The sequence below is a fragment of the Loxodonta africana genome, chromosome 9 (genome assembly GCF_030014295.1).
Source record: "Loxodonta africana isolate mLoxAfr1 chromosome 9, mLoxAfr1.hap2, whole genome shotgun sequence".
NCBI lineage: Eukaryota > Metazoa > Chordata > Mammalia > Proboscidea > Elephantidae > Loxodonta > Loxodonta africana.
The window spans coordinates 18,393,853-18,416,206 of record NC_087350.1 but is presented as its reverse complement, the minus strand read 5'-3'; the positions used below and the strand labels follow the sequence as shown (position 1 = coordinate 18,416,206).

At 40.2% G+C, this 22,354-nt stretch overlaps 1 protein-coding gene across 3 annotated transcripts in view; it reads left to right on the top strand.

Moving 5' to 3' along the window:
- HABP4 (hyaluronan binding protein 4) overlaps positions 1-22,354 on the top strand; it is a 45,029-nt gene that overhangs the window by 4,169 nt on the left and 18,506 nt on the right. Inside the window, exons 2-5 of one of the 3 annotated variants that reach the window (XM_010587477.3) lie at positions 1,060-1,225; positions 9,353-9,514; positions 9,714-9,782; positions 13,712-13,795. In XM_010587477.3, the coding sequence (XP_010585779.2) occupies positions 1,060-1,225; positions 9,353-9,514; positions 9,714-9,782; positions 13,712-13,795 (481 nt within the window). The remainder of the gene's footprint in view (positions 1-1,059; positions 1,226-9,352; positions 9,515-9,713; positions 9,783-13,711; positions 13,796-22,354) is intronic. The other 2 variants (XM_003407426.4, XM_023544678.2) reach the window with 2 other exon arrangements.

Genomic DNA, 22,354 nt, shown 5'->3' with positions numbered 1-22,354 from the left:
AGGGGGACAGGAGAAGGCTAGTGCCCCCATACCTGCCCTGTCCCAGTTGAGGCCGGCCCTCATTGCCCTCTTTGAGGACTTGCTGGCTCTTGTGTGAGCTAGCATGTATCAATTTTGGCTGATGTTTGGGAATATGATTGCAAATGTATAAATCTCAAAGAGCAGGAAAATCTGTTTTTAGAAGAAAACAATGTGATAAAAACTGGGTTAAAAACAAACAAACAAACAAACTTAGAAGCTGACTATGGAAGCTGCAATTGGAGTCCTAACAGTACAAGCAATCCCCAGATTACTGAGTTCCATTCCTAAGGCTGTCTTTGAGTTTGTGCCTAAATTGGAGCAGGTAGGTGCGGTTCGTATCTAACATCAGTTAAGTGTTTGTCTTAGGATACAGTGTAGCTTTCTATGCATAAAGACATCAAAGACACAGTTCCAGATGCACCAAAACGTCTTTAACGTAATAATACAGTAATAATAATGTTTTGATGCGAGTCACAAAGTAGCACCTGTTTGTTATTACAAACCATTGTATGTGCCTCGAGTTTTTAATAGACTTTTCAGGGGTCCGTTTAGTAACTACGGGTTGTACGATTTTGTACGGAAATCAGACTTTCGTAACCGGGGCCTGCTTGTACAATCTGAAATGCATAATATTGATCCTTTACTTTACCAGATGTATCGTAGCTACCGGATTTTGGTAAAACTCTTTTGGAAAATGTAGTTAATTCAGCAAAATATACTGTACCCATAGCTGTCACAGGATTGCTGTGAGATGCCTGCAATTATAGTTAGCTTATGCAGTTTATCTTATCATACTTTGTAGGATATAAAGGAAAGCGTGTGATTCAGTGGTAACTGTTAAAGGTTTTATTACATAGTAGTTGACCCTAGTCAGATTATTGGCAGCTTTCTTTTTTCTCCTCACACTTTTCCAAGTTACACGGGTTTTTCTATGGCATTGTCTTCTGGAAAAAGTGAAATTTGAAAATACCTGCAAAGGTTAACAGTGTGCTGTCCTGCAGACCTGCATTCCAGCTCTCTCCATTGAATTCCTGCCAGCAGGTCAGAAGCGACCTCCTCGAAGAGGAGAGCAGCAAGGATGGAATGACAGTCGGGGGACAGAGGCGGCGCTGGAGAGAGCAGAGCGGAGATCCTACAGGGAATACCGACCCTATGAGACCGAGAGGCAGGCAGAGTTCACAGCTGAGAAGTTTACAGATGAAAAGTATGTACCGCAGACCTGGGTCGGGGGGCTCCGGGGCACCAGAGGGACTTGGAGAACCACTAGCCTTTGCGACCTGCTCCTCATGCCAGTCCTAGGAATATTTTGCCAATTTAAGTGTCAAATCATATTTTCTTAGATGACACAAAAAAGACCTTCCATTTATCTCATAGATGACCTTAGGTCTCGGTTCAGAAAGTGATTTTTTGATGAAAAATGAATTGTGTATTGGTTACTATGAAAAGCACTCTTGTAAAAAAAATTCTACAGGAGTGTGTCAGACTTTCATTTGGTTAAATTTTTGTTTGAAGTTCTAACTCTAGGTTAGGGATATAATTATGTTTTTGACTTGGTGTTACTAATTTAGACTAGTAATAGATTTAAACTGAAATTCCTCCTTGCCCTGTGGTCAGCTCAATAGGCTGTCATGATGAAATGTGAAGAAAAACTAGTATAATGCATAACACCATTTTTTGGCTCATGTACCTCTAGAAAGTACTGTGACGTGGAAGGGGGTCTTGGGCTGGTACAGTCTTAACGCCCCTCCTGAGTGATACAGCAGCGTGCAGGCTGGCTGTACCCCACATGCACACAGGTAGCGGTTACTTGTCTTATGGTTGGCACTAATAAGAAGGGGGCTTGCCACCTGCAGTTTCTGTTGAATTATTAAACCTATATAACCCACAGTTTAGATGAAACAAACTAGTGAATCACGTTTCAAGGTAAATAACATAAAAAGGAAAGGATCCCTGGTGGTACGGTGGTTAAACACTCAGCTGCTAATTGAAAGGTTGGCGGTTCAAACCCACTGGTTGCTCCATAGGAGAAAGATGTGGCAGTCTGCTTTTGTAAAGATTTACAGCCTTGGAAACCCTATGGGGCAGTTTACCCTGTCTTATAGGATCCCTATGAGGCAGAGTTGACTCGATGGGTTAAAATAAAAAGGTTTAAGGAAGTCTGGAATGGTGTACAGTTTCACATCAAGTGAGCCACTATTCACCAAGCCTTCCAACCCCTGACCATTTAGGATCCTTGCTACAGGTTTTAACCAAGAATGTAGCTTTGTAAAATTTTTCTCCATTAAAGAAAATAAAAGCCCACCAGAGAACAGGTCAGTCTGAGAGGGCCAAACAGGTGGTAACTTCTGCAGATCTGTTTACCTAGAAGTTACATATTCAGAACATGGAGATGTGGTACCCACCATCACGTTGAAGGAGAGGCTTATGGAAAAGTTTAACTCTGCTTTTTGGTGACTAGTTGAAGTTTGCTTCTTAATGGTCGCAGTCTACTTGCCCACTAAAAGCTTCCTGGATCAGAGATAATTTGGGGAAGCATTTGGTTGCTTTTTTTTTTTTTTTTTCTCACTTCAGGGATTTATGCTGTAGAAATAAGGAAATAATAGTTCAAATGCACAAACCCAGCCACTTTTCTTTAGTAGTAGCAAAGAATGTAGTCTTTAAAAAGGTAAGACAGATCTGTGTTGGTGTGGAAATATGCCTACAGCATCTAGGGATAGGGTGGGATATGGCATTATAGAGGGATTTTTTTTTCTTTTAAAATGATTTCAGGTATACAGAAAAGTTACAAGAATTATATAAAGAATTCCCATATACCCTTCACCCAGATTCTCCAAATGTTAACATTTTATCACATTCACTTTATTCTTCTGTCTCTATGTATGTATGTATGTTACATATATATAAAACATACATGCACACACTTTTTTTCTGTGTCATTTGAGAGTAAGGTGCAGAAATGTTCCTTTAGTCCTAAATACGTGTATTTAATTAAAAAACAATATATTCTTTTATAGTACAGTGACCAAATCATGAACATTATTACAATACTATTATATAATTCTCTAAATCACATATCTATAGACTTTATTCAGATTCCACCAATTGTCCCCATAATATCCTTTTAGCAAAAGAAAAACAGTCTTCTGGTTCAGGATCCAGTCTAGGAACATGCATTGTCTTTAGTCTCCTTTAACATGGAAAGCTCTTTGTCTTCCTCTAGCTTTTATGACTTTGACATTTGAGGAGTATAGCCAGCTGTTTAGTAGACTGTCACTGAATTTGAGTTTGTTGTGATGTTTCCTCATGACTGGAGCGAGGTCATGCATTTTGGGCGAGAGCACCACCTAAGTGATGCTGTCCTCAGGGCATCACAGTGGGAGTATCTAAGGACCTTTGACTTGCAAGGAAATTTGATTTGTATTTAATAAGTCATTTACTATCAGAAGGGAGCCCTGGTGGGATAGTGGTTAAGGAGTTTGGCTGCTAACCAAGAGGTCGGCAGTTGGAATCTACCAGCCGCTCCTTGGAAACCCTGTGGGGCAGTTCTACTCTGTCCTGTAGGGTTGCTATGAGTCAGAATCTCCTCGATGGCTATGGATTTGGTAGTATCAGAAAAAATATTTTTCTTAAAAATTCCTCTTCTGAGTATAAAGGTTCATATTATCTTTAATAAAGACAATGTATTTTAGACAGGAAAATGTAGAAAATTATCAATCTAATCTCACCATCTGAGGTGATTACTCTTAACACTTTGGCCTATTTTTTCCTTTTCTTTTTTTATGCATAGATGTACTTAAGACGTTATGGTCCTAATACATATATGCTGAGTCATAATATTATGCTGGGTCATAATATATATATGCTGAGTGCTTTATATTCTTTCTTTTCCACTTGAAAAGTCATAAGCAATTTCTGTGTTAGTAACAATGTTTGGTAAGTGTTTTTAATGGCTCTGTTACGGTCTGTTGCTTGAGTGTATGACATCCTAGTCATTCTCTTAGTGTTGGAACTTTGCTCAGCTTCCAGGGTTTTTGCTTATGAATAGTACCTAGTGAGCAGTCTTTTATGTATGTGTGTAGTTTGCTAGATGGAGGTGAAAATCCAGTTAGAGCCACATAGCGGTGATTCTCAGCTGGGTGGTTCTGTGTCCAAATCTGGGGCCTGGCATGTGCTTCAGGGCAAGGTGGGATAGCAGCATGCAGTGTGAAAATGAATGGCATTGGTGGGGAAGGGAGGTATTGGTACCTAGTGACACATCACTCTTCTAGATCCGTTTGCTCTATCACTAACAATTTGTGAGTGCCTTTCTCCCAGCTCTTTCTCCAAAGTTGAATATAATAAAGTTTAATCTTTGCTCATTTGACAAGTGAAAAATGGCATCCCTTGACCTTTCTTTGTTACCTATACATGCTTATTGGATGTAATTATAGAATCTTGATAATCTTGAAAGATTATCCAGCTTAACCCCCTTGATTTATGGATGAGGAAACAAAGACCCAGCATTTTAGCAGTGACTCTGGTCACAGCCAGGTGACGTGGATTTTTATCCCAGTAAGGCAGAACAGATTTTTATTCTCCTCATTTGCCCATTCATTCACGAGACGTCAGCGAGCATGTAGCTGTGCCTGAACTAGACAGTGCCAGTCCGCGGGCCGGAGGAGGGACTGAGCCATTTCCCACAGCCTAGCTGGGGAGATGAGCACCTGACAGACAACTATAGTCTCACTGGAGGCTGGTGCAGTGAGACTCACCTGGAGGAGGGAGGACACCTGTTGGGTTGCCACTTTTTCCCTGTCGTAGAATCTGAAATAGGAGCGTGCATGTTCTGAACATAGATGATAAAACAAACTTTAATACTGTGTTGCTAGATAGGAGTCCCTGGGTAACACAAACAGTTAAGTGCTCGGCTAATAAACCCAATGGTTGGGGGTTTGAGTCCACCCAGAGACTCCTCGGAAGAAAGGCCTGGTGATCTACTTCTGAAAAGTAAGCCGTTGAAACCCCTATTGAGTGCAGTTCTGGGGTCACCATGAATCGGATTGACTCGACAGCAACTTTTTTTTTTTTTTGACTAGATATATTCAGAGCATCTGTGTCAACCAGGCAACTTAAATTGTGGTTAACTTTTAAAGTGCTGTTATTTGTAACCCTTATGTTGATTCTAATTTGGTAGAGGGAAGAGTCACAACGTGGTCTCATTCCTGGCAGTGTAAAACAGATGGTTCTGATCATGAGTTAATTTCATCCAGATCTCATTGAACACCAACTCTGTGTCAGGCACTAGAGGTGTAAAAAGCGAAAAACAGCTTTGTCTAGTTCCCTGAGGAATATGTAGCTGGAGGGGAGACAGGCCAACATGTTGGCCACCATCTGCTCCACGGTCTGCAAACCAGGCAGGTGTGTGAGCTTCTGAGAGGGAGTGGCCAACTAAATGTGAGCCAGCCTCAGACAGGAGGCAGTGTTAAGGCAGAGGGGTAGGTTATCTTGGCTGAAGGGATTCTTTGAGCTTATTTATTTATTTTTACTAACTCTTTCTATTATAAAGATTCTAAGCAGAGTGAATGTAACTACTTGAGCTAGCAGCGAGAGACAAACAGCCAGTTATATAGCCCTTAAAACCATTTGGATTCGCCATGGCCAAGTGGGTTGCCATCGCTGTTCTCATACAGCTGCGTCTCATAAGTGCAGCTACGTCACAGTCTCGGGGTGGGGGGGGTCCCCAGCCTCCAGGATTTCCCCCTCCTCTATGATCTCTATGAGGCCCCTTCCTACTACTATAACCCAGGACAGGCAGGGGCTTGGGGCAGTGTGTTCCCGGGAGCCTCCTGGAGTTCAGAGTGAGTTTTCCTGTAGAAGCAGCGCCATAGGTGGTGCTGGGATTAGCTATCAGTGTGTCAGACCCAGAGACCAGCTATGCCATGCGTTTCATGTAATCTGAGGATACAGCTGCTGTTTTATTGCTGTATGGATTTTCTTTAGAGCTCCGAATAATGAATTTAGGTGAACTTTTAGAATACTTAAAGCCTGCCCTCGCTGGGATACATTTTGACTCTTCCTTTTTGCAGTTTACTGCTAGTCATTTAAGGTCAATTCCAATTCTGGAAGAAGCACTTACTCAGATGTTTAAACATTTATAGCAGTTTTAACATAATTGAATAGGTTTTCCATTCAGTGGAAAAATTAGGAACTAGAGATATAAAGATGATTAAAGATTTTGAGTAAGCATTTGTCCATACTTTTCATGAGATAAATGAGTAAGCAATGCCTGTATATCTTCAGTACGAGACTGTAAGCCTGCTGAGGGCTGCTCTATCCCTAGGATCTTACAGGACACCAGGCAAGTAAGGGGTCACTGTAAATATTTATTAGATTAAATCAAAGCAAGGCACAAAATACGTGATTTGATTATATTTATATACAAGTGGGATTCTGTGCTAGTGCAGACAGTTTACACACGTGACTGGTAACCGAATGGTTGGCACTTCAAAAGAAAGGCCTGACGATCTGCTTTGGAAAAATCAGCCACGGAAACCCTATGGAGCACAGTTCTACTCTGACACACATGGGGGTGCCATGAGTTGGAGCTGACTCAGTGGCAGCTGGTTGGTTATGTACAAATGCTACCACTACGCCAGTAGGGTTTCCACAAATGCTTTACCCAGGAAAAACTCCAAGAAGGAAGTACACTTGTGTACTGACAGTTGTGATTGGGTGGATTGGACACTGAGTAATTTAACTCTTCGCTCGTTCAAGAGCTGGGACTTTGGAGGTTGCATACTGGCTCTGCTACTAAATGATTTGTGCAAATTATGTAACCTCTCTGAGCTCAGTTTCTTTACCCATAAAACAGATACTCATGTGTCTTTACTAGGATTGTTGTGAGAGAATGGATCACGAATATGTAGAGCAGGATGCTTGCTTGGCTCAAGTACTGTTTTTCTTCCTTTTAGTTGTGGGTTCATCACAGATAAAGCTTCCTAAATCGAGCACAGAATTCCTCAGTCCTCCCCAGCCTTTAAAAAAAGAAGATACATTTTATAATAAGAGTGTTTTAGAGAAGCAACTGAGAATGTATTTAATTGAGTAGAAAGAGGGAACGTGTGGAGTAAATAAAAAATGGGTAAGAGAGTTAGCACCAGAACAGGGATGGTAATAGCTGGTTTTTTTCAATGACTATTGTACTTTTTAGTGAATTTGGTATTTTGTCAGTATTTGATCTGGACTTCATGTGAATTTAGGCTCTGTTTTAACTGCTGGCATCATTTGTCATGGAGGTTTTTGCCCTTCATTTCCTCTGACTTTTTAGGTAGACCTTGTTCCTTTTATGGCCCTGTCCAAGTTCTTGTTAAGAATTCACAGTTACTTTTCTTTTGTCATTTTAGAACTCTGCTTTAGATATTTAGTGTAATTTAGAATCAGTTCTTATAAAAATCTCTATTTAAAAACTTGGTTTTGACGCAGGGAGGTAAGGGACAGAAAAGGCAACTGAGTATTTAGGATTATGTTTCTTACAAGGCACTGGCATGAAGTTAATGGTCAATACTTCTGTATTTTTTCATCTTTTTAAAGAAGGAGAATTGTGAGTTTTATCCCTTTTTACCCACTATCATACACTGTAGTAGACTTTAATGTAATATTTTTGGCCATAAAAGTAGGATGGGATATACCTCTAGCTCTGATTTTTAAGCCATTAATGTCACTAGATTTCCTGGTGCCAGGATCTCTATTAAATAATTTGTTATTGCTTTAAATGTCTTTAAAAGGCCTGACAAATTTATCTTATTAAACTAGGGTTATAATGATGAAAAAGACAGGGCCCTTCCCACAGGAGCTTAGAGTCTGATGGGGATGAGGAATGACCACACAAAGAGGTTCAGTGACAGAAACAAGGCAGTGGGTGTACAGAGAGGTGAGTGGGCACGTGCCCTGACCTAGTGGTTAGATTGGCAGGGGAAGGAGAGAGAGGAGGGAGATGAGGCTCAAGGTCTTGGCTTTGGTGATGTGTTGTGCTGTGTGCCGTTCTCTGAATAGGGACCATTGGGGGAGGAATGGGGTCGGTGATGGTCATGTACTTGTAAGGCCTGGGTGTCCAGGTGGAGATGTCCAGGTAGTCACTGGCTTTGTAGCCTGGAATCAGAGAGATCTAGGTGAGAGACACAGGAACAAGCATCATTAGCACAGAAATGAGGAGGATGTGTACAGTGGAACGAGAAGTTGGGAGTGCTGACAGGTTTAAGGACAAACAGGCACCAGAAAGAATGAAGGAGGCAGCTCTGTGTCTAGAGCGCCAGGACACATCGTTATATGAAAAAGACAAGACGCTCTGGGCAAAGAATAGCGATAGGTGGCACAACATGAAAAATGTCGTCAGTGTCTTTGAATTGTAAATGTGGAAGTAGTTGTGAATGTTTTGGTGTGTATATTTTCACCACAATGCAAAGGAAAAAAAGGCAAGGGACATAATTTTTCCCTTTAGAGAATCTGTAAATGACTGCCTCTGAGAAGGGGAATTGGGTAGCTGAATTTTGTGCCATGTTTAGGTATTCTCTATTCCAAGAAAACTTTTTTAAGGACAGCAGTGAAAGAGAAGTAGAAAGGTCAGAGGAAAACTAGCAGTCAGCAGCGTCAGATGCTGCAGAGAGCTCAAATGACATAAAGACAAGAGGTGGTTTTTTAATACAAAAAGGTTGTCATCTGTCCCTGAAAGTTCATGGGGAGTAATTGGGGTAGAAGTCAGACCCAACAGATTGATCTTCAGTCCCAAATGTCATCACTGGGTGTGTGTCTGTGGGTATGTGTGAGAGAGAGATTGGGAGATAGGATGATTTGAAATTTAACCATGTTTCTTAATATATAAAACACTCCAAATTTAACTTAAAGATTGTAATATTTGAACTGGAATGAACCTTAGAATTTCTTTATCTAACCTCCTCATTTCGTAAATGAGGGAAAAAGAGCTAGAGAGAAAGGGATGCCCCACTGGGCTTAGTAACAAGGCCCAGCCAGAACCTGCTTCTCCTGTGCCAACTCTACCTCCTAGCAGCTGTGTGACCTTGAGCAAGTGTCCTCATCTGTAAAATGGGAGCAATAGTTTTATATTATACAACTATTATGATTTTTTGCTAAAGTGATGATTGATGATTATTGATGTTTATGAAGTGCTCAGGACAATGCCGAGTACAGTATGTGCTCAGTAGAGATTAGCTGTTAATTTCTTATTCAAGCTACCAGTATGCTATTACCATAATGTCCTGCGAGAATTTCTTTCTCAAAAAAAGCCTTAGATCTTTACTTCAATTCACTGCTTTTTATTCTGCCTCTCTCTCCTTAGACCAGTTGACAGGTTTGATCGAGACCGACCCCTGAGAGGACGAGGTGGCCCAAGAGGGGGGATGCGAAGCAGAGGGAGAGGTGGTCCCATGTACAGAGCTTTCGATGGTTTTGACCAGAGAGGGAGACGTGAATTTGACAGATATGGTGGGAATGATAAAATGTGAGTCTCTTTGCGATGCCATTTTCATTTAAAGATTTTAGTAATACATGGTGTGAATCTATAACATGCTTTGACGTGTACTTGACTTTATATTACTGCTGTTATTGCTGTGGGACTCTGATCCTGGGACAACTTTGTCTGATTTGGAGGCTGGTGGGAGACCCATTTCCAGTTTAAAGGATACTCTTTCTTTCTCTAGAGCTGTCAGAACTGAAGACAACACGGGTGGCTCTGGAGTTCGCAGCTGGACATCCGGTAAAGATACCAGGTATGGTGCAAAGATGAGCCCTCTGTGAGCCTGCAACCAAGGGGACACCCTGGATCTTTTTTGCTTGTCTTTAAAATGATGACCTTGGTGTTGTGCTTAAGGAGATGGCTTTGTTTAGTGAGGTAACTTTTTCAAACAGTTTTGTGTGTTGCAATTAGATTTTAAATTGCTTTTAAAATTCTGATTTTGTCTTATTTTAACCAAACAAATCTGTGACAGGTGACCACGTATCTGCTGGTGTCCCATGTACATGGTGCTGCCCGGGAATGCCTTTGAAATTCCTGGTGTTGTACTTGGTGGATATGTACTTTATGTTTCTGTAACCTATAGTTCTTGTCAGCCCTTGACATTGCGTCTTCATTTTATAAATTCATTTGCAGGTTGAAGCTTAGGGTCAGGTTTTACCTGTGCTTCCAATTTGACATTCTTCTTGAGGCTTCTGGGTACCTAAGATCTGGTCAGTTTTGTGAGTTCTGGTAGGTCTTCTTTGTACCCTGTCATTTCACAGCTGTGGGAACGATGTCTTTCTGGCACCTGCAGAGGCGTAGGTAGGAAGCGCTGCAGGGGCCCTGCTGGGGGAATGATGGCTGCCCAGAGTGTGAGGGCTTACAGGACCCATTTCTACTTTTCCTCTTTTGAACAATGTAAGTTTGTTTGTTCTTAAATTGTGCTGAGTACATATATATGTGTCTATATATATATGTGTGTATATATATATATACATAAAACAAAAAAAATTGCCATTTCAACATTTCGCGTGTGCAACTCAGTGACATTAATTACTTTCATCTTGTGCAACCATCACCACTATCCATTTCCATATTTCTCTGCCACCCTTAACAGAAGCTCGGTGCCCCCTGGGCAATAGGTCCTTCTTTCTCCTTCCCGCCCACCCCTGGTAATCACTAGTGATCTTTGGTCTCTGTACATTTGCCTCTTCTAGATATTTCGTGTACATGGGATCATACAATACTTGTCCTTTTGTGACTGACAGACTCAGTTAGCATAATGTTTCCAAGGTTCATCCATGTCATAGCATGTACCAGGACTTCATTTCTCTTTGTGGCTGAGTAATAGTGATAAAAATGGACCACATTTTGTTTATCCAGTCATCTATTAGTGGACATTTAAGTTGTTTCCATCTTCTGGCTGTGGTGAAAGGAATGTAAGCTTTTTACATAAAACATTTTTCTTAAATTGTTTTCCTGAAAAATGAATCTACAAAATAATGTCAAATGTAATATCAGATTTACTACCTTCGCACACCTGTCTGGTCCTTGAAAGGAAGAGAAACTTGGGTATTTCTTTGTCTGGAGTTCCACAAGACGATATTACAAATCTTGAGTTATTTTACTTTGTTAATATAAAATAAGTAGTGCCAGCACCTTCTAGATCATGTGATTTACTACCTTACCTAATACTACCGCCTCATTTCAGTTTGCATTTATATCTGAGATCATTTTGTCTCCATGTGGTTCCTTAGTCTAAGGGGCTAGTGTTGAACTTGGAAGGTGTTCCTGGTGGGGTGTCATGTCCCAATATGAAAATGACTCTCACCCCATTGCACACATTTTAAGCTGTTTTGTGAGTTATAAAGTCAAAACTCTTGGTGCTAACAATTTGTATTTGAAATATTTTTTTAGAATAAGATTTCCATTTTTTTTTTTAATGAGTGGAGATTAGGATTTATGGTCATGAAAATAATGTAGTGCCGCTTTGGACTCACGGGAAAAAACCCAGGTGAACCTAACACATTAAGTGACGTGTTCATGCCTAGTGAGGGCCAAATGCTGTCACAGGGCATTTATCTGTGTGAGTGAGAGTTTTGCTGTAGGGTTTTGCTTGTATTCCTACTTGAACACATTGGCAGTGATAACTGGATATATGGACAAGATGCTTTCACAGTGGTGTGACTGAGCCATTTCCAATATTACCGTTTTTTTTCCAACAGTTTGACAGCGAATGTCTGTACTGAAAATGAAATTTTTTCCATCTGTGGTAATTAATAAAGTATAACATCAGATTATTTTCCTGTCACCAATTGGAATAGACAATCATGGATAACCTTTTCAATAATGCTGCCTTTCAGTTTTTACTGTGAAGAGCAAGACAGTTTTACACCGTTAATTAGGCAACATTTGATTAAAACCTGTTTGCTGTCAGAGATTTGGTTAAGTGTGAAGTCTGATTAAATCAGAAGCAGGAAGCAAAGGCTTGGCGTGTTTAATGTCGTTTTATGGAACACACTTGTGCAGACAGGCATTCTTTGCCTTAGCATATTAGAAGTCAAAATATAGGCAAGGGCCTGGGGGCATCTTTTCATAACTCCAACATTGAGATTTACTGTCTACAAAATAACACCATCTGCCAAAGTATATCAATGTTGCTAATTTTGAAACTTAATTGTTCTGTAAGAGGCATAAACACATTGTTGCTGTGGTTAGGTGCCCGGTCCTGTGCCATTCTCACAATCATTTTTATGTTTGAGCCCATTGTTGCAGCCACTGGATCACATTAGCTTTATGTTTATTGATAAAATAATTTAGGGCAGTAGAGGGAAGAGATCTGTGATTTTTTTTCTTTCCAAATGGATCGTCAGATGTGAGAAATGCTGGTTTTACAGGCTTTTTGTTTTGTATTACTTCTCCTTTTCTTTCCCTGGATATCCATAACCCTTTTGTGATTAATTGCCGAAGGCTATGAACTGTCTGTAAACCTACATTATTTTACCCCCTTGGTTTATTAACGCAGCCAGGGAGTAAAGGGAAAGTTGGAATAATTCAGAACTGCTGCTAGATTTGGGGGGGTACTGAGTGCTAAAAAAAAATCCAGGGCCCCCACTGAGGTCAGGCTGATGTGTGGATGCCGGCCCGTTTGTGACGGGAGTGACCACTGGGTAGACAGCAGGGGCGCTCCTCTGAGCACTGAGTGCATTTCATGTTTTTTTTTTTCAGTAGAAGTTATTTGTATTTGATGTTGAAAAACTGAGTTTTTAAAAATGTTGATTACAGTACCTTTGAGTTGAGAATGTACATAAATTATTTACATGTAAAAAAGTCAGTTATTGCAGTTCAATCTATGTTTAGATTTTAAAAATTAACTTACTTTTAAAACTTTCACTGAAGCCTTTTCCTGAACTTGGAAAATGTCTGTAGACTGTGAACTGTTTCTAATGGATATATTTATATCGACTAATTTTAGCACCTTATTAAAAATGAAATTTCTTTGCTGGAACTTTTTTTTTTTAAAAGTAATGATCTGATAGTATTAATGTTGACATGAAGAGGAAAAATTAAGATCATGTACATTAAAATTCAAACGATTCTTCATTGTGTTGTGATTTTTAACCCGTCGATTGTGTATTTAGACACGATGGCCCATAAGTCAGTGCCTGTTTCAGAGCCTTGGTTGTCCGAAATAGTCATCACCAGCTTGTTTGTATTCGAGAGCTTCGTTTTCCGAAATAGTCATCACCAGCTTGTTTGTATTCATACCCATTTTTGTAGAATCTGTTTCTGTTTTCTTACCGTTTTCTAAAAGTTCGATGTGGCACACTATAATGTCATTGAACACTTGTCTTATGGGAATTTTTATGGCTTCTTTTAAATTTGGAATTCCCTAGGATAATTACGGTTTTGAATAATTTTTCTGGCCATTTACAATCCGTTCTTAATTTTAGACCATTCATGGAAGCTTCAGTTTCTCAAACTACTTTTCACAGTTTGAGGAATTTATATATGGTGAAGCAATTTAGAGCATTTTTCTCATTTTCATTTTGATGAGGGTACGTGTATGGAGTATATAGTTTCTTGAAAGATATTTACTTAAAAATGAAATTAAAATGTGGGTTTTTTTTCTGTATTAAATAAATACAAGAAGACATTGATGTGAACATATTTGTCTGACTGGAAAGTTCTTGCTGTTTTCAGTGATGTGGAGCAGACGGCACCGATGGAGGAGACCACAGCAGCAGAGGAGCCCCAAGGCAGCCAGGAAGGGGAGTCTCCGACCAAGTAGGACCTTTCATTCACTTTTCCTGCTCAGTTGTTGGTCTTTTTCTTCCTTCCTTCCTCCCTCCCTCCCTTCCAATAATTTTTATTGTGCTTTAAGTGAAAGTTTACAAATCAAGTCAGTCTCTCACATATAAACTTATATGCACCTTACTACATACTCCCAGTTACTCTCCCCCTAACGAGTCAACCCACTCCCTCATTCCAGTCACTCCGTTCGTGACTGTTTTGCCAGTTTCTAACCCTCTCTACCCTCCCATCTCCCCACTAGACAGCAGATGCCAACACAATCTCAAGTGGCCACCTGATGCAAATAGCTCACTCCTCATCAGCATCTCTCTCCAACCCATTGTCCAGTCCAATCCATGTCTGATGAGTTGTCTTTGGGAATGGTTCCTGTCCTGGGCCAACATAAGGTTTGGGGACCATGACCACAAGGATTCTTCTAGCCTCAGTCAGACCATTAATTCTGGTCGTTTTATGAGAATTTGGGGTCTGTATCCCACTGTTCTCCTGCCCCCTCAGGGGTTTTCTGTTGTGCTGCCTGTCAGGGCAGTCATTGGTTGTGGCCTGGCGTGGTCTTTTTCTTAAGTATTCTTAGGAATGGTTCATAGAGTAAAAGTCTAATAAGCCGTTTGTCATATCACAGAAGTCCCTGGGTGGCACAAATGGTTAAAAACTCGGACTCTAACAAAAGGGTTATTTGTTCGAGGCCACCTAGAGGCACCTTGGAGAAAAGGCCTGGCAATCTACTTCCAAAAAATCAGTCATTGAAAGCCCTATGGAGTTTTTCTACTCTGACACGCATAGGGTCACCATGAGTCGGAATCGGCCAATGGCACCTTATTTATGTATTTTTTTTTTTGGTTTTGTCATTTCATATATGGTCTTCCAAATGTATTGTTGTCAGGTGCGATCAAGTTGTTTCCAGCTCATGGCTATTCTGCGTACAATAGAGTGAAACACTGCCCAGTCCTGCACCATCCTGACAATCTTTGCTGTGTTTGAGCCCATTGTTGCAGTCACAGTGTCAATACATCTTGTCCAGGATCTCCCTCTTTTTTGCTGACCCTCTACTGTACTAAGTGTGATGTGCTTTTCCAGGGACTTGCCCCTCCTGATAACAGGTCCAGAGTACTTAAGATGAAGTCTTGCCATGCTTGCTTCTAAGGAGCATTTAGGCTGTACTTCTTCTAAAACAGATTTGTTCATTCTTCTGGTAGTCCATGGCATATTCAATATTCTTCACCAACACCATAATTCAAAGGCATCAATTCCTCTTTGGTCTTCTTATTCATTGTCTAGCTTTCCCATGGATATGAGGCTATTGAAAATATCATGGCTTGGGCCAGGCATACCTTAGTCCTTGAAGTGACATCTTTGCTTTTCAACGCTCTAAAGAGGTCTTTTGCAGCAGTTTTCCCCAATGCAATACATCCTTTGATTTCTTGACTGCTTCTTCCATAGGCATTGATTATAGATCCAGGTAAAATAAAATCCTTGACAACTTCAGTATTTTCTCTATTTATCACAATGTTGCTTATTGGTCCAGTTGTGAGGATTTTTGTTTTCTTTTATGTTGAGGTGTAATTCATATTGAAGGCTATGGTCTTTGATCTTCATCAGTAAGTGCTTCAAGTCCTCTTCACTTTCAGCAAACAAGGTTGTGTCGTCAGGATAATGCAGGTTGTTAATGAGTCTTCCTCCAATCCTGATGCCCCATTCTTCTTCATACAGTCCAGCTTCTCAGATTATTTGCTCAGTATACAGATTGAATAAGTATGGTGAAAAGATACAACCCTGACACACGCCTTTCCTGATTTTATACCACACAGTATATCCCCTTGTTCTGTTAGAATGACTGCCTCTTGCTCTACGTATAGGTTCCTCCTGAGCACAGTGAGGTGTTCTGGAATTCCCATTCTTTGCAGTGTTATCCATAATTCGTTACAATCCACACAGTCAAATGCCTTTGCATAGTCAGCCAAGATCGATCTGACATCAGCGATCATATCCCTTGTTCTGTGTCCTCTTCTGAATCCAGTTTGCAATTCTGGCAGTTCCCTGTCAATGTACTGCTGCAACCGCTTTTGAATGATTTTCAGCAAAATTTTGTTTGCATGTGATATTAATGATATTGTTTGATAATTTCCGTGTTCTGTTCTATCACCTTTCTTTGGAATAGGCATAAATACAGATCTCTTCCAGTCAGTAGGCCAGGTAGCTGTCTTCCAAATTTCTTGACATAGACAAGTGAGTACCTCTAGAGCTACATCTGTTTGTTGAAACATCTCAGTTGGTATCCTGTGAATTCCTGGAGCCTTGTTTTTTGCCAGTGCTTTCAGGGCAGCTTGGACTTCTTCGTTCAGTGCCATCTATTCCTGGTCATATGCTACCTCCACAAATGATTGAACATTGACCATTTCTTTCTGGTAGAGCAACTCTGAGTATTCCTTCCATCTTCTTTTGATGCTTCCTGTGTCATTGAATATTTTCCCCATAGAATTCTTCACAACTGCAACTCAAGGCTTGAATTTTTTCTTCAGTTTTTGCAGCTGCAGAAATGCCAAGCATGTTCATACCTTTTGGTTTTCTAACTCCAGGTCTTTGCACATTTCATTATAATAGTTTACTTTGTCTTCTTAAGGTGCCCTTTGAAATCTTCCATTCAGCTCTTTTACTTCATCATTTCTTCCATTCACTTTAGCTACTCTATGTTCAATAGTTGCAGAGTCTCTTTTGACATTCATTTTTCCCTATCTTTTTAATGATCTTTTGTGTTCTTCATGTATGATGTCCTTGATGTCATTCTACAACTTGTGTGGTCTTTGGTCATTAGTGTTCAGTGCATCGAATCTGTTCTCAAGATCGTCTCCAAATTCAAGTGGGATATACTGAAGATCGTATTTTAGTTCTCATGGATTTGTTTTAAATTTCTTCAGCTTCAAATTAACTTGAATATTAGCAATTAATGGTCTGTTCCGCAGTTGGCCCCTGGCCTTGTTCTGACTGATGTTATTTAGCTTCTCCATCATCTCTTTCCACAGATATAGTCTGTTCTGATTCCTATGTATTCCGTCTGGTGAGGTCCACGTGTACAGTTGTTGTTTATGTTGTTGTAAAAAAGGTATTTGCCATCAATAAGTTATTGGTCTTACAAAGCTCTATCTTGCCATCTCTGGCATTATTTTTATCACCAAGGCCATATTTTTTCAATTACAGATCCTCCTGTTTTCAATGTTCGCATTCCAATCACCAGTAATTATCAAGGTATCTTGATTGCATGTTTGATCAGACTGCAGAAGTTGGTAAAAATCTTCAATTTCTTCATCTTTGGCCTTAATGATTGGTGTGTAAATTTGAGTAACAGTTGTATTAACTGGTCTTCCTTGTAGGGTATGCGTATTATCCTATTACTGACAGCGTTGTACTTCAGATAGACCTTGAAATGTTCTTTTTGATGATGAACCCAATGCCACTCTTCTTCAATTTGTCATTCCTGGTATAGTAGACCCTATGACTGGCTGATTCAAAATGGCCAGTGTTAGTCCATTTCAGCTCACTAATGCCTAGGAAATCAATCTTTTTTTTTTTTTTTAATTTTTTATTGTGCTCTAAGCGGAAGTTTACAAATCAAGTCAGTCTCTCATACAAAAATTTGTATACACCTTGCTGTATACTCATAGTTGCCCTCCTGCTAATGAGACAGCACACTCCTTCTCTCCACCCTGTATTCCCATGTCCATTCAGCCAGCATCTGTTCCCCTCTGCCTTCTCATGTCACCTCCAGACAGGAGCTGCCCACATAGTCTCATGTGTCTACTTGAGCCAAGAAGCTCACTCCTCATTGGTATCATTGTCTGACTTATAGATCAGTCCAATCCCTGTCTGAAGAGTTGGCTTTGGAAATGGTTCCTGTCTTGGGCTAACAGAAGGTCTGGGGACCATGACCTCTGTGGTTCTTCTAGTCTCAGTCAGACCATTAAGTCTGGTCTTTTTATGAGAATTTGAGATCTGCATCCCACTGTTCTCCTGCTCCATCCACAGATTCTCTGTTGTGTTCCCTGTCAGGTCAGTCATCGCTTTTAGCCCGGCACCATCTAGTTCTTCTGGTCTCAGGCTGATGGAGTCTCTGATTTATGTGGCCCTTTCTGTCTCTTGGGCTCTTAATTACCTTGTGTCTTTGCTGTTCTTCACTCTCCTTTGCTCCAGGTGAGTTGAGACCAATTGATGCATCTTAGATGGCTGCTTGCTAGTGTTTAAGATCCCAGATGCCTCTCACCAAAGTGGGATGCAGAATGTTTTCTTAATAGATTTTATTATGCCAATTGACCTAGATGTCCCCTCAAAGCATGGTCCCCAAACCCTCACCTCTGCTACTCAGGCCTTCAGAACGTTCAGTTTATTCAGGAAACTTCTTTTCTTTTCGTTTAGTCCAGTTGTGTGGACTTCTCCTGTATTGTGTGTTGTCTTTCCTTTCACCTAAAATAGTTCTTGTCTACTATCTAATTAGTGAATATCCTTTTCCTCCCTCCCTCCCCACTCTCATAACCATCAAAGAATATTTTCTTCTCTGCTTAAACTATTTCTTGAGTTCCTGTAATAGTGGTCTCATTCAGTATTTGTCTTTTTGCAACTAATTTCACTCAGCATAATGCCTTCCAGATTCCTCCATGTTACGACATGTTTCAAGGATTCATCATTGTTCTTTATCGATGCATAGTATTCCATTGTGTGAATATACCATAACTTAATTATCCATTCATAGGATATCAATCTTTATGCATTCCATTTCATTTTTTTGTTGTTGATGATTTCTTTTTACTTGTATGTTAGCCATATTATGCGTTTTACTTGTAAGCTGTCCATATCACTTAAAGTTGGCCATGGGGTGCATTTTAATCACTAAGGATTCATTTTTAAAGCAAGTTTAAGTGAAGTCCCTACTCCCATTTTTCCCATCCTACTACAAAGAAAAAAAAATTTTTTTTTTTTACTATACTAGTAAATATTTCTATTTCTCTCCCTTCTTACCTCACTACTTTCTTAAATGAATAAATGCTCTTATAAATTTTCTACATGCTAAGTTTAAAGGAGGAAAAGATGATAAATTAACTCTTGATGAACACTTCTCTTTATAGGTTTTATTTTATTTTTTTTATTGTACTTTAGATGAAGGTTTACAGAACAAACTAGCTTTTCATTAAACAATTAATACTATTTTGTGACATTGGTTACCAACCCCAGGACATGTCAACACTCTCTCCTTCCTCACCTCAGGTTCCCTATTACTAGCTTTCCTGTCTCCTCCTGCCTCCTAGTCCTTGCCCCTGGGCTGGTGTGCTCATTTAGTCTTGTTTTGTTTTATGGGCCTGTCTAATCTTTGGATGAAGGGTGAACCTCAAGAGTGACTTCATACTCTCGGGGTTTCTCCAGCCTCAAACCAATAATTCTGGTCTTTTTTGTGTGTGTGTGTGTGAGTTAGACTTTTGCTCCACATTTTTCTCCAACTCTATCCAGGACCCACTATTTTGATCCCTGTCAGAGCAGCTGGTAGCAGGGCACCATTGGTTGTTCTGTACTCAGTCTGGTGGAGGCTGTAGTACTTGTGGTCCATCAGTCATTTGGACTAATCTTTCCCTTGTGTCTTTGGTTTTCTTCATTCTCCCTTGCTCCAAATGGGATGAGACCAGTGAAGTATCTTCGATGGCCCACTCACAAGCTTTTAAGACCCCAGACGCTACTCACCAAAGTAGAATGTAGAACATTTTCTTTATGAACTATGTTATGGCAGTTGAGCTAGATATTCCCCAAGACCATGGTTCCCACAGCCCTCAGCCCAGTAATTTGGTCCCTTAGGGAGTTTGTCATCCATTCCATTTCATTTTTGACGACTTCCAGTTTTCCTGGATTCATACTTCATACATTCCACATTCCTATTATTATTGGATGTTTGCAGCTGTTTCTTTTCATTTTGAGTTGTGCCACATCAGCAAATGAAAGTCTGAAAGCTAGACTCCATCCCCATCATTAAGGTTGACTCTGCTTTGAGGAGGTAGCTCTTCCCCAATCATATTTTGAGTGCCTTCCAACCTGAGGGGCTCATCTTCTGGCAATATATCAGACAATGTTCTGCTGCTATTTGTAAGGTCTCAGTGGCCAGCTTTTTCAGAAGTAGAGACTCCCAGGTCCTTCTTCCTAGTCTGTCTTAGTCTGGAAACTCTGCTGAAATCTGTCCACCAAGAATGACCCTGCTGGTGTTTGAAATACTGGTGGCATACCTTCCAGCATCCCATCAACACTCAAGCCACCATCATACAACAAACTGACCGATGGGCAGTGGTCCTAATGTATTAACAACTAATAATTCAACTAATAATTAATTGAAAATAATTTAATTAATGACTAATTAGTGGGTTAAATCCAAGTATTCTGCTCTCTGCCCACAACCTCTGTTCCATCCAGCAGCTTGTTTGACTCCCTACACTATCACAGTCTCACTCTGTTTAGGACGTCTAGGCTCTTGTCCTCTTTATGGTCTCACATGCCCTCCTCCCTCTCCTTTCTTCAGATAGCTTCTATCCCTAGTCCATCTCTAGCCCCTTGACAAGTCCTTAAACCTTGCCCCGTGGGCTGTTGCTTATACCTGATTGGCAAAACCTACCTACTGCCTAACACCTAACTTCCCGCCTTCTTTCTTCCTATACCCATAAGCTGAGCACTGCAAGTCTCACCCAGGGCAGGCTGAGCCCTGTAAAAATTTTTTTAGAATTTATTTTGTTGTTGTTGAGAATATACATAACAAAACATACACCAGTTCAGCAGTTTCTACATGTACCATTTAGCGACATTGATTATATTCTTCGAGTTGTACAACCACTCTCACCCTCCTTTTCTATATTGTTCTTCCTCCATTAACATAAATTTACTGCCCCCTAACCTTTTGAGTTGCTGTTGTCAATTTGATCCCATATAAATAGTTCTTAAAAGAGCATAATGCTCAAGGCAGACATTTTTTACTAGTTAAGCTAAACTATTGTTTGATTTTAAGAAGACTTCAGGGGATCCTTTTGGTTTAAGATTTAAAGATTATCTCAGGGCAGGAGTTTCAGGGGTTCATCCAACTTTCATGGCTTCAGGGAGTCTGGAGTCTATGAGAATCTGGAATGCTATTGTTTATTTTCCCCTTTTTGATCAGGATTCTTCTATGGAATCTTTAATCAAAATGTTTAGTAATAATGGTAGCCAGGCACCATCCAGTTCTTCGCCTCTCGTCACAAAAGAAGTAGCTGTTGCGGGGGGGGGGCATTTAGCATATCACCCTCCTATTCCTGGTGGTCCTTCTTCCTCTGTTATTCCAGGAGAAAGGAGACCAAGTATTGTGCCTTGAATGGCCGCTTGTAAGTTTTCAGACCCCAGGTACTATGCAGTGAACTAGTAGGTAAAACAGAAGCACGTTATCAGGCCGGTTAACTGGGATGTCTGGTGAAACCACGACCATAAACCTCCAAACCAAGGAACCAAATCTCGGGAGGGTTTTGGTTGTACATTGTACATAAGCAGCCTCAGCAGCTGTTCTTTTTTTTTGTTTGTTGTATATATGTATGTGTGTATATATATATCGTACAACTTTTGCCAATTCAACTTTTTACAGGTGTGTAACTTATTAACAGCAATTACAATAATTGGCGTGCAGCCCTACTCTTGATCAAATGCGATATTTCCATCACTATTAGCCCCCATTCCCCCTCTCTTCCATCCCTGGTAACCACTAATAAAGGTTAGTCCCTATACATTTGCCCCTTGTCTTTTTATATAAGCAAGGTCATTACAGTATTTGTCCTTTTTTGATTGACTGATTGCACTCAGCATAATGCCTTCCAGCTCCATCCATATCATGGCATGTGTCAAGACTTATTCTTCTTACTGGCTGAGTAGTATAGCATTCCATAGTATGTATGTTCCATGTTTTGTTTATTCATTCATTCGTTGATGAGCATTGAGGTTGCTTCCACCTTTTGGCTATTGTGAATAGTGCAGCAGTGAACATTGGTGTACACATCTCTTTTTGAGTTTTTGCTTTCAAGTCTTTTGGGTATATATACCTGGGAATGGAACTGCTGGGACGTGTGATAATTCTGTTTTCAGTTTTTTGAGGAACCGCCACATTGTGTTCCACAACAGCTGTGCCATTTTGCATTCCCACCAGCAATGGGTAAGGATTCCTATTTTACCACATTCTCGCTAACATTTATTGTTTTCTGTTTTTTTTTTAATCTTAGCCATCCTACTGGTAGTGAAGATGTATCTCATTGTGGTTTTGATTGTATTTTTCTGATGGCTAATGTTGCTGAGCATGTTTTAGCCATCCTAGTCGGGGTGAAAATGTGTCTCATTTTGGTTTTGATTTGCATTTCTGTGATGACTAATGATGCTGAGCATTTTTCAAATGTTTGGTCATCATTTGAACGTCCTCATTGGTGAAATGTCTATTCAAGTCCTTTGCCAGTTTTATGATTGTCTCTTTGTTGTTGTCAAAGTTTTATATATATTTTGGTTGTT